The sequence below is a fragment of the Podarcis vaucheri genome (assembly GCF_965113315.1).
Source record: "Podarcis vaucheri genome assembly, chromosome: 18".
Lineage (NCBI taxonomy): Eukaryota > Metazoa > Chordata > Lepidosauria > Squamata > Lacertidae > Podarcis > Podarcis vaucheri.
This window is the reverse complement of record NC_138756.1, coordinates 3237484-3250439: the sequence shown is the minus strand read 5'-3', so window position 1 is coordinate 3250439 and position 12956 is coordinate 3237484. Positions and strand designations below refer to the sequence as shown.

Sequence of the window (12956 nt, the reverse complement as noted above, 5' to 3'; positions counted from 1 at the left end):
TACAGATTTATTAATCATAAGGCAGGACAAAGAAACACGTCGTGTCTCTCTCATGTCGTCTCAGAGAGAAAAGCAAAAGCTATACACCCAACGGAAGTTCCCAGCAAGCTGTGCTGGAATGTCAGCAGACATGTGACATGTAACAATCCCACGTCTGTTCCTTAAGGTGGAATGGAATTCTCAACAGGTTCATCATCCCTAGCTAACGGGGCCAGTGGTCAGGGATGATGGGAAATGTAGTCCAAAAACAGTTGGGGACCCAAGTTTGGGAAACTGTGCTCTAAATCCTGTTCTTTGGGGACCTTTGTGCCATTTCATTGAATCATAGAACCGTAGAGTTGGAAGGGACACCGAGGGGTCATCTAGCCCAACCCCCTGAAATGCAGGAATTCACAATGTGTGGTTTGAGTGTGACCTGGTGTGTGTGTGTGTACACCTATCCCTGGCATCTCTCGAAGGCCATGCCATTTGTCAGCGTTTCCCAAACTTGGGTCTCCGGCTGTTCTGGGACTACGATTCCCATCATCCCTGACCCTGCTAGCAAAGCATTCTGGGATTTGTAGTCCCCCCCCAAAAAAAAGCAGTCAGAGACCCACATTTGGTAAACCCTGGATTTGGAGGCACGTCTGCCCTGTGTGTGCTTAGTGAAACTCGGCAGCGGCTGTGAATCCAACAGGGTTCGGTCACAGGGGCTCCAATCGCATCCCCTTTCCCTTCCAGACGGCGCCGGTCACTCCCAGGGTTGGGGTACCTGTGGCGTTGCAGGTGTCGGGGTGCCAGCAACCGGCAGCCATCAGGGGCGCTGGGAGCTGGAGGCCAGCCAGGTTGGGACCCCCCCCTGCAAGTCAAGAAGGGGCAGTTTGGGGCAGCAGGGGGGCAGAACCATTATCGCTCCAGAGGTGCCTTCCTTTCCAAGAAAGTGGAGAACGCCATTTTTCAATTCAGGGATGGAGGAGGGTGGAAAACCCCCAGGTGCCCTTGAGCCCAGTGGGCGGTGGAGGTTGGGAGTCGTAGTTCAGCCGCACCCGGTGCCCCCCACGCCCCCTGCCCCTCTTCTGGGGGAATTTGCGTCCATGCCTGTTTTATATTCTTTCGTTTTGCATGCTTTTTCGTTTTGTTTTTTCTTCCTTTCTCTCTTTCCCTCTCCCCCCTTTGTCGCCTCTCCCCACAACCCCGCCATCTTTTTCTGGCCCCTCTCTCGCCTTTGTCACCCCCCCTTTCGTCTCCCTCCCCCCATCGCTAGCAGTCCCCCGAGGGGACAGAGGTGTGGGACCCTCAGGCTGGCCAGCAGCCTCCCGAGGAAGCCCTAGGAACCCACCTTGCGGCCAGCAGGCTTGGGGGGTCCGTGCAGGTACACTAGAGGGGCGTATGGGGTAGGGGGTGGGGCTGGCAGGGGGTGGGCATGACCTGCAAACCGCTGCCCAAGCCCCATTGGCACCTGCAAACATTGCCACCGTCCCAGAGGCAACTGACTTGGCCCCATTCACTTCAGTGGCTCTGCTCTTGGGACTCGGCTCCCACAGGTTCGTCCATGGCGGTGGGTCTACTCTGGAGTAGGACTTGGGTGGGCTGCCACCCTCTCTTTAGGCCCTGCTGCTTTCTCTCGCCTATGCCCCTCGCCCCCAGTGTTGCTAGGAGAAAATGAGTGCACAGCTCTTCTCTTGATGGTGAATCGGGCCCGCCTATGTGTTCGCCCCTGTCTCTGCCTGTGTCCACGCATGATGTGGGCCCCCCCCCAATTTTTCTGGGAAGGGGGCGAGTGTGAAACGTTTCCGGAGCTCTAGTGGAAATATTGCAAGCCTACCGGGGGGGGGCGCATTACACCGATAAATCCTACTTGGAGTACACCTGCGGATATTACTAGGACTCGTGCCTGTTGACTCCAGTGTGTCTACTCTTGAGTAGGACTAAGGATGGATGCAGCCCAGCGTCTGTTCTCCTCCCCGCCGCCCCCCATGGCAAACTTCTTTGGTGAAGGCGGGGAGCGTGGGTGTGGGTATTTTTTATTTTTAAAGAAAACCTCCTGTCTGTTTTACTTATTTCATAAAACCTACATACCATTTGATAATTAAAAAAAAAGCCTCACAAAACTGTTTAGAAACAGAATAAAATGATATATACCATTTTTTTGCTCTATAAGACTCACTTTTTCCCTCCTAAAAAGTAAGAGGAAATGTGTGTGCATCTTATGGGGCGAATGCAGGCTGCGCAGCTATCCCAGAAGCCAGAACAGCAAGAGGGATTGCTGCTTTCACTGCACAGCGATCCCTCTTGCTGTTCTGGCTTCTGAGATTCAGAATATTCTTTTTCTTGTTTTCCTCCTCAAAAAACCAGGTGTGTCTTGTGGTCTGGTGCGTCTTATAGAGTGAAAAATACGGTATATATTTACACACACTCACCCCCAAGAATTCAGGGACTCTCTGTCATTGCAAATCCGCAGCAGAGTTTTAAGAATGTGGGTTTTCTGTTGTGACAGCAACTTGTTCCCTGGGAGACATGATTCAGAAAAAAAACACCGCTATTTTCTATCAGCATACCCAGAATGAGGGATAACGTTTCACTATCGACAGGATTGATTTTCTTCCAGGACCTTGGTTTCAAGAGTTCAGCGAGATATCCTTCCAGCTTTTGCCATTTATTACCGAATACATACGACAAAGATTTCATTTTCTTATCACAGCATGAATAATAATAACAATAACAATAATATATGACATTATTTAATAATAGTATTAACAATAACAATGTTAATAATAATAATAATAATAATAATAATAATAATAATATTTAACAGCCACAATAATAATATCCTGGTCCCCTACAGAATCCCACTGTCGGCACAGCCTTTTATGTAAGAGGCAAGAGCTCTGGAATTCCGTAAACGGGAAACTAAAATTGTACAAGCTTTGTCCTGTTGCAATGTTTTGGGATATTAATTGTTTGTGTCCGCAAAGGAATTTTAGAGACTGAAGGAAGCTGTTCTCAGACGAGGGTCTAGAGAAGAGAACTTGGGGCGTGTAATGGAATATTTTTTTTTGGGGGGGGGGAATATTCGTGAACACCCAGAAAGTGCTAAACTTGGTTTCTGGCAGTGGTTTCTTAATCCTTACAGGTTTGCACATGAAATTCAGAATTTCTAATGTTAAGACTGAAAACTTGGGGTTCCGTTTGGTTTTCAGTTCATCTTCCGATGTAATGCACTGCAGCGAGAGCCACAAAAATGTTTTCTGGATAAAGCTAATAGCAAGGTGGTGTTGCTGGTTCAACGCCCGGCCTTGAGAGGGATTTGAACCACACACAGTTCTCTCTAAAAAGTGGACCATAAACCTCGTTGGTTGTAGCTGTCCTGTGATTGAGTATGTTCTTTGAGGAACCCCTGTGTGGTACTAAGAATAATGGTTTGGAAATGAGCCAGCCTTTTACAGTAATGTACCCTCTCATCCCTCAAGTTCAGATCTGGGCTGCTTGCACATTTTGCCCAGTGCAGGCTGGCTCAACTGAATTGAATTTTATTATTAAAGTCACAGACCAGTTCCGGCTCACTAACAATATCAGGAAAATCATAAAACACAACAGGAATACATTGAATTGCAATTGGGTATAACAGAGACAATACAAATATAAAGGTAAAGGGACCCCGACCATTAGGGCCAGTTGTGGCCGACTCTGGGGTTGTGGCCCTCATCTCGCTTTATTGGCCGAGGGAGCCGGCGTACAGCTTCCGGGTCATGTGGCCAGCATGACTAAGCCGCTTCTGGCGAACCAGAGCAGCGCACGGAAACGCCGTTTACCTTCCTGCCGGAGCGGTCCCTATTTATCTACTTGCACTTTGACGTGCTTTTGAACTGCTAGGTTGGCAGGAGCAGGGACCGAGCAACGGGAGCTCACCCTGTTGCAGGGATTTGAACCGCCAACCTTCTGATCGGCAAGTCCTAGGCTCTGTGGTTTAACCCATGTTGCCACCCGTGTCCCTAATACAGATACAGTGGTGCCCCGCAAGACGAATGCCTCGCAATACAAAAAACTCGCTAGGCGAAAGGTTTTTCCGTTCGCGATTTGCCTCGCAAGACGAATTTCCCCTATGGGCTTGCTTCGCAAGACGAAAACGTCTCGCGACTTTTTTTCTTTGACTAAAAACAAAGACATGTTTTGTTTATAAAGTTAATTTATTTTCCCTTAAATTTTTGAACTGCTCTTTACAGTATGTGTGACTTTAAAGAGCAGTTAATAAACTGTTGTTGTACCAAATTTGGCTTTGTTTGGACTTTTTTTGACCATAGGAACGCATTAATTGATTTTCAATGCATTCCTATGGGATTTCGTGCTTCGCAAGACGAAAAATTCGCTAGACGACAAAAATTGCGGAACGAATTAATTTCGTCTTGCGGGGCACCACTGTATAAAGGTAAAGGTACCCCTGCCCGTACGGGCCAGTCTTGACAGACTCTAGGGTTGTGTGCCCATCTCACTCTAGAGGCCGGGGGCCAGCGCTGTCCGGAGACACTTCCAGGTCACGTGGCCAGCGTGACGAAGCTGCTCTGGCGAGCCAGAGCCGCACACGGAAACGCCGTTTACCTTCCCGCTATAAAGCGGTACCTATTTATCTACTTGTACCGAGGGTGCTTTTGAACTGCTAGGTTGGCAGGCGCTGGGACCGAGCAATGGGACCTCACCCCGTCGCGGGGATTTGAACCGCCGACCTTTCGATTGGCAAGCCCTAAGCGCTGAGGCTTTTACCCACAGCGCCACCCGCGTCCCTCCAATACAGATATAGCGGCAGTTAAAAATATATATATTAAATCTTGATCACTTGTCATTTAAAACCTTAATCATTTTGGTAGTACAGCTTGTTCCCTAAGTTTTATGGCAGTCGCACAGAATTTGGCCACCCTGAGCGTGATCTCTAGATCCTTGTCCTCTACCAGGAGTTTTAAACATTGAAGTTTCGGACCCATTTGGAGATTTTTGTACAACAGGAGTGATAAATACCGAGCGTATATCCCCGTAGAAACGGCAGTGTAACAAGACATGAGAGACAGTTTCTACCTCCATCAAGTTGCAGGGGCAGATTCATTCCACCTGTGGTTTACCCTCGAATCTGCCCAGCCTGACTCAACACCAACCAGGGTCTGTGCACAGCGGCCGCTCTCCTGCCACACCCCCCCAGCAATCAGAAACCCTGCCTTGGCTTGCAAACGAAGGCAGCCAGGTTGCTCTCCTTGCACCAGGCATCAAAGCGCAGCCTCGGGAAGGAAGAGTGCCCAACTCCTGATTTCTTCCCCCGATCCATGGTTTGCAGGGAGTTGCCAAACCCTGTGGCTTGCGGTGCAAGCGGTTTCGAAACCTTGTGCGATTGCTTTGGTGGGAAATGTCTTTGGACTTTTTGACTCTGCACCCCACATTTCTACCCAAATCGGGTTGCTGCTCATCTCCGAACCAAAAAGGGCTCAACATCTGCCCTTGAATTCTTTGCTTTGAATCCTGACAAGACAGAAGTACTGTTCTTGGGGAACGGGGGGCGGGCAGGTGTGGAGGACTTCCTGCTCCTGAATGGGGTCACTGTGCCCCTGAAGGACCAGGTGCGCAGCCTGGGAGTCATTCTGGACTCACAGTTGTCCATGGAGGCGCAAGTCAATTCTGTGTCCAGGGCAGCTGTTTATCAGCTCCATCTGGTACGCAGGATGAGACCCTCCCTGCCCGCAGACTGTCTCGCCAGAGTGGTGCATGCTCTGGTTATCTCCCGCTTGGACTACTGCAATGCACTCTATGTGGGGCTTCGTTTGAAGGTGACCCGGAAACTACAACTAATCCAGAATGTGGCAGCTAGACTGGTGACTGGGGGCGGCTGCCGAGACCACATAACACCGGTCTTGAAAGACCTACATTGGCTCCCAGTATGTTTCCGAGCACAATTCAAAGTGTTGGTGCTGACCTTGAAAGCCCTAAATGGCCTCGGCCCTGTATACCTGAAGGAGCATCTCCACCCCCATCGTTCTGCCCGGACACTGAGGTCCAGCTCCGAGGGCCTTCTGGCGGTTCCCTCCCTGCGAGAAGTGAGGTTACAGGGAACCAGGCAGAGGGCCTTCTCGGTGGTGGCGCCCGCCCTGTGGAACGCCCTCCCACCAGATGTCAAAGAGAAAAACAACTACCAGACCTTTAGAAGACATCTGAAGGCAGCCCTGTTTAGGGAAGCTTTTAATGTTTAATAGGTTATTGTATTTTAATATTCTGTTGGAAGCCGCCCAGAGTGGCTGGAGAAATCCAGCCAGATGGGCAGGGTATAAATTATTATTATTATTATTATTATTATTATTATTATTATTATTATTGCTGCTGCTGCTTTTCACCGGAAAGGATTCGGCTCCAAATGCCAGGCTCAATGTCACGCACTGCGTTTGGGGGAGTCCTGTCTTTGGGGCCAATGCACCCCGACCTCTGCATTCCTGTGCAAAACCCCAGAGGCAGAGGGGTGCAAGCACTGGGCACTCCCTCCCCCATCTCACCTGCCTCCTCTCCCTTCCTCCTCAGGTCATGAGTTCGACCAACGGGGAGCTGAACACAGATGACCCCACTGCCGGCCACTCAAATGCCCCCATCACCGCCCCCGCCGAGGTCGAGGTGGCTGATGACACTAAGTGAGTAAGCCAAGTCTTCTTGCGTGGGGGGGGGCTGGGCACCCAGAGTCTCGCTTGGCCTGGGGGAGGAAGCTCAGGTCCGGTGCCCAAATCCAGCCCCCAAGTCCTGGGCCCTGCTTTGCACCCCTGCATTGCTGCAGGGGGTTGGGCTAGATGACCCTGGTGGGGGGAGAGACCCTTCGAATTCTGCCGTTCTCTGATTCCACAAGTGCTTTTGCCTCCCTGGAAGCGGCAGGAGAGTTTTGCCCCGTTCGAGGTGCCCCGCTTGGGCCGGATCCGCCTGCGAGGCTCCTAACGCCCTCTTCTCCTCGATTCTCAGGTGCTGCTGTTTCTTCAAAAGGAGGAAGAGGAAAACCATCCAGCGCCACAAGTGACGTGCTCCCCTTCCCCGGTTTGGCCGAGGCGGGCGTCCCCTCGGGACTACGTTTTCACCCTCCGCCCCTCTTCCTTTTCACTTCCTGTCTGTGGATAACGGATCTTGATCCTTTGGCCGGATGGGAGAGGACGGGCCTTCTCCCCTCCGCCTACTCCGGAGTCGCAAGGGGTCCGTGTGGCGTACAAGCCGCCTTTGACTCCACTCGCAGGCTCACCCGGGGAGAGGAGGGGAAGCCTCTCCCCCACTCTCAGCCTGAATATATATATATATTTCTTTTATTTTCCTTTTCCCTTCCTCCAAGAGACACAGCAACAGAGGGAAGCGGAACCGGCAGAAGGAGGAAGAAAAAGCACGTCGCTGAACTTTCTTTGGAAGTGCCCCTCCTTGGTTTTGCAAAGAGAAAAAAGCATTAACTATTTATGCAGCTGCCCCCCTCCAAGGGGGGAAAAACCCACACTTGTCTGGGCTCTTCTCTCCCCCCCCCCCCTTCCTCACCTTGGTTTCACGGAATTATTTTTTTGGAAGCAAAAAGAGGAACCCCGGGAATCAGTTCTTTGCAGAAGATTTGCTGGGACGATGCTGGGAATGTCAGCTGCAGCTAATATTCCCTCCCAATCCCTCCTCTCCCCCCCCCCTTTGCTGTTTCTTTGTCTCTTTAACTTAATTTAAAAATTGCATCTTAGTCATTGCGTTTGTGGGACAGTCTCCTTATTTTCTTTCTCCCCTTCCTTCCCTCTGTTTTTGTAGCGATGCAAACTTTTTTGCATCATTTTTTTTTATTTCATAAAGTATCTTTGTTTTAGATTTGTGTCCCCCCCCCCCCCCCGTTCCCAACTCTCTTAAGTTTCTGCCCCCAACCCCTGCCGATTTAGTTGTGGCCAAGGTCCTTTAGGGGAGACAGAGGGAAGTCCCTGGGGTGCCCTCCCCGTCTGGAGCACGGCTGGGGGGGGGGCAAAGTGGGGTTTCACGTCTGGGGAGGAAAGTGGCTCGTTTACACTTCCGACTCTTCATTTCTCAATGCACTTTTTTTGGGTAGCAATACAAGGAGCAAATGCGTCTTGGAATTAACCGGGCTTTAGAGAATTCTTTGGGGTTCGTTTTGAGGAAAGCTAGATTATCCTTTAATTTAAAAAAAGACCCACTGACTCGCTGGGGGTGGGGGGGGGGGCCTTGGATCTCAGGAACAGCTGCCGGCCAAGATGAACCCCCAAAACGACTTCCGTTGCTATGAGAAATTTTCTTTGGGTGGGGGGAGTTCAGAATGGAGAGGGTTTGGGGTGGCCAAAGCCAAAAATCAAAATCTGATCTGCGGGGGGGAGAGCGTGGCCCCTAAAACTTCCAACCAGAACAGATCTGTGGCAAAAGCTCCCTGGGAGGGGGTGAAAAGGAAACTTTGGCTGAACAAATTCATGTGAGGACAATCCACCCTGTTGTTTTTGTGCCCCCCCCCCAAATACAGATCAGACACTCACAGTGACGGTTTCCAGTTTCTGCTAATCTGCTCAGCTATGGGGTGTTGTCTTGAGAAGTCCGGCTCTCCGCTGCAGTTTTAAATATTGTGCATTTTGCTGCAGGGAGCAAGGAAATGGGTAGAAGCAGATTTCTTCCTCGGGGGGTTGTTTTGGGGCGGTGGGGAGCGCTCCCCCCCTTCCTTCTGGGTTTCTTGGCCATCTTTAAATCCTACCAAGGGTGGACCACCAGTTGGGACCACACCTTGGCGTGTTTGTGCCCCCCTCTCTTCCAGCCAACCGGACCCCCCCCACCACCACCCTGCAAAGTTTCCGGGCACACTTGTGGGGGGGGGTCCGTTGCTTCCAAACAAGGACTGAGAAGCCTTGCTGCTTCTTTATAGACAAATATATTTTTATACAAATAAGGAGGGGAGGGCACTGCCTTCCCTTGCACCTATTTCAGAGTAGCATGTTCTGCTTCCTTAAATAAAATAAAATAAAATAAAATAAAGCCTGCCGTCCCCCCCACTTACAAATGTTGTAACCACGACACTTGTTAATGTCAGGCTATGGTTGGGTGAGGTGGGTGGGCTGTGATTAGACGGGCAGGGAAGTTTTTTTTGGGGGGGTCCTTGGTCTCTTGCACTAAATGGCACCCACGTCGCCCAAATTCTACGTGTCTTAAAACTGCCGCACCTCCTCACTAGTAATACCCCCCCATTGCTTCAATTCCCACTACCTGTCCACACACACACACACACCCCCACGGAAAAAAAATACCCACCAAAGCTGTGTATGCTTGCCTTCGTCTTGATTGTGCTAGAGTCAAATTGGTTAACAGTGGGATCTTAAGTTTCTAGTCCTCCTCGTTCCTGGACAGCAGGACACCCCCCCCACCGACCCCCAAGTTGCGTTGGAAGGAGTTAGTGCCAGAATGCAAGGCCCACCCTGACCACCACCCCCCATGCCTCTCTCTACATCGGACCCCTTGCAAAAAGCCGAAATTAAGTTTTCAGTTGTGTGTGCTTTTAAAGATGGGGTGGTTTTTTTTGGGGGGGTGCCCCCTTTTTTATGGCCGATTGTTTCTTTTACGGCTACTTGAAGAAGAGGCAAGGTGTGGGGAGGAGAAAGAACTATATAAAAAATTCAGATTATCGTCTTGCTCTACCTGGTCTTAGGTTTATAAACTCAGTGCCTCAAAAGAGGGGTGTGTGGGTTTTTTGGGGGGAAGGGGGCATTGGAATGGAAAGATGGGAGGAGGCGTTAAGGTAAAGGGCAGGAAAAAATTATAATCCTCGATTCTGGCGACTTTCACTAAAAATAGGGTTCCTTAGATACGTGCAATGTTTGAGCTTGTTCCCCAAACAGTGCAAAAGAGGAGGGGAGGGAATTAAAAAATTCAGCCTTAAACGATATGCTTGGGGGGGGGGTGTGGTAATGTAGTTCCAGTCCCAGGAAGGGTGTAAAAGAGAAATATTAAAATTAAAATGTTTATGTAAAAAGAGTGCATGTGAGTGTGCTTGGATTACCAGTTGCCATGTGGATTATTCTGGTTTTGAAAAAGGGCAGACTTTGAAAAGATTTACCTTGACAGAACAGAGGTTGACATCAATGTGTGGTTTTTGTCGTTTGGGCCCAGATTGTCAGAAGCTTGCATCAAAATGAATCTTGCAGACCCAGCAATGGTGGTTTGTTTGGTTTTGTTTTAGAAAATAAAATGGCTTTTTTTTTTTTTTTTTTGCTTAACAAAATTGGGGGGGGGGTGATCGATTTGAGTCTGCACAGAGACGAGATCTGCTGCCGATGTGATTCCAAAAACTCGAGGCAGCGGGAGACACTTTTGCATTGTCGGTTTTTAGTTTAACTGCTTTAAGCAAAACAAAAATGTACACAGGTAAATGGCATATAAAAGTTTCTCTGAAGCTTCTTTGAAAGCCATAGAGGTTTAGGGGCTTTTTTTTTTTTAATTAAAAAAATTCAAAAAACAAGGAGAAAAAAAACCCTGAAAAACAAAAAAATTAAAAAAAAAACTTGAAAAATAAATTCTGCAAAGATGTTTCTTTGGGTTTTGGCTGAAACAGGAGGGTGTGGTACTCTTAATATTTTGTTTCTGGAAGTTCCTATAGCCCAGGGTGTAGTGTAGGTTAGAGCACTTTCCCAAACTTGAGGCTCCAGCCTGTTGTTAAGACTACAACTCCCATCATCCACAGCTAGCAAGTCAGGGATAATGGGCATTGTAGTCCAAAAGCCGCGAAAGACCCAAGTTTGGGAAAACCCTGGTTTACAGTGTCATACCAGGACCTAGAAGACCACACTGTTTGTGGTTTTAGGCAGCAGACATTCCTAGCCATTCTGGTCTTCATGATTCCAAATAAAGGGCTGATTTAGCAGGAACCAAGAGTCGCCCCATTGGTCCAGCTAGTTCAATATTATCGACACTGATCGGCAGCAGCAAAGGTTTTAGGTCTCTCTGAGCCTTGCCTGGAAACTGAAGCTGGGACCTTGCGTTTGCAAAGGAGGTGCTCCTAAGCACTCAACCACAACTCTCCTCCCAAACAGGAACCCACAAGCACTGTGCATGAACCAGTCTTGCACTTGGTGGCAATCCAAGGTAGACTATGCTTGCGCGTGGAGGTGTGCCAGCAAAGCACACGACGTCTGAGCTGCTTGCAAGAGGAATGGTTGGGCACATGCTGCTATCGCTGCTTCCCGTTGGCCAGGAAGTTGGGAGTCCAAAGAGCTCCAACTGCAGAAAAAGGGGGAGTTATTCCACCAGGGTTTCTAACACACGCTTTCAGACAGGGCAAAAATCTGGGTACTTTTGTGAAGGCTGAAATGCTCCTTGGCTGTTAAAAAAAGTATCTGAGAGGCCATTGATCCTGGTGCGCGTTGTACGTTCATAAAAGCTGGTTGGTAGACGTTTTGATTTTTAAAAACCCCAAAGATTAGGTCCTGCAAGCTTGAAGCTTGCCCGCTTTGGACATTGACAGTGGATTTCCCTTGCAGTCCATGCTGAAAGTGAGCTACTACCGTGAAACTCCTATCCCCTTCAAAGGATTTAGCAAATTTACTTCACATACAGTATATATTCACTTAGATTTTTGTTACTAACCCATGTCTTGTCAATTTTTTCTGCTGCTCCTTCAAATCCTCATGATTTCATATCGCTATAACACTTTTGAGATAGTCCAAAAAAGGCCTCCAATTTTTCCGTAAACACCATTTTCATCTCTTCGGTTTCCAGTCGATTCCTCATGTTTTTAAGAGCTATCAAGACAGGGAGCAGTGCACCTTCAGCCCCACCAACCAAGATGTGCAGGAACCGTTATTTTGCTTCCAGGGTGGCAAGAGTAGGAGTGCCTGTGCGCAAAATCCTGGATCATGCTTTCCAGGTCACAGGACAAAGCAAAAACATGCGGCAAAAAATACTTTTTAAAACAATCATTTCAGTATTTATACCCTGCCCACCTGGCTTAGGAGTTTTTGAGGCTGAGGTTTCCTTTTTTAAAAAAGAAATGGACACGTCTTCCGTCGCTTGCCAGGAAATGCAACCGACCTTTAAAGCCGCACTGGGGAAACCCAAGTAGTGGAGAGGAAGTTATTAAGTTGCTGTGCTGGGTGCAGACATTGGTAGTCCAAAATATGTGGCAGGAGAAGGCGGCAAACTATTCAGCATGACGTTTCCCTCTCCCTATTGATACGCAAAGGAGCAGGCCTGGTCTGCGAAAGAATCGCCCTCTGCGTTTTAAAATTTTCCCGCTTTTGCATACAGCCCCCTTTCTCATAGAATCATAGAGTTGGAAGAGACCACAAGGGCCATCGAGTCCAACCCCCTGCCAAGCAGGAAACCCCATCAGAGCACTCCTGACATATGGTTGTCAAGCCTCTGCTTAAAGACCTCCAAAGTAGGAGACTCCACCACACTCCTGGGCAGCAAATTCCACTGTCAAACAGCTCTTACTGTCAGGAAGTTCTTCCTCATGTTTAGGTGGAATCTTCTTTCTTGTAGTTTGGAGCCATTGCTCCGTGTCCGCTTCTCTGGAGCAGCAGAAAACAACCTTTCTCCCTCCTCTATGTGACATCCTTTTATATATTTGAACATGGCTATCATATCACCCCTTAACCTCCTCTTCTCCAGGCTAAACATGCCCAGCTCCCTTAGCCGTTCCTCATAAGGCATCGTTTCCAGGCCTTTGACCATTTTGGTTGCCCTCCTCTGGACACGTTCCAGTTTGTCAGTGTCCTTCTTGAACTGTGGTGCCCAGAACTGGACACAATACTCCAGGTGAGGTCTGACCAGAGCAGAATACAGTGGCACTATTACTTCCCTTGATCTAGATGCTATACTCCTATTGATGCAGCCCAGAATTGCATTGGCTTTTTTAGCTGCCGCGTCACACTGTTGGCTCATGTCAAGTCTGTGGTCAACCAAGACTCCTAGATCCTTTTCACATGTACTGCTCTCAAGCCAGGTGTCCCCCATCTTGTATTTGT

The 12956-nt window shown here is 49.0% G+C and overlaps 1 protein-coding gene across 3 annotated transcripts in view; it reads left to right on the top strand.

Moving 5' to 3' along the window:
- CSNK1G2 (casein kinase 1 gamma 2) overlaps positions 1-8462 on the top strand; it is a 59460-nt gene extending 50998 nt beyond the window's left edge. For 2 of the 3 annotated variants that reach the window (XM_082206519.1, XM_082206520.1), the window contains exons 11-13: positions 1244-1351; positions 6529-6635; positions 6955-8462. In XM_082206519.1, the coding sequence (XP_082062645.1) occupies positions 1244-1351; positions 6529-6635; positions 6955-7009 (270 nt within the window). In that variant the 3' untranslated portion in view covers positions 7010-8462. The remainder of the gene's footprint in view (positions 1-1243; positions 1352-6528; positions 6636-6954) is intronic. The other variant, XM_082206521.1, reaches the window with a different exon arrangement.
- Positions 8463-12956: the final 4494 nt, after the last annotated feature.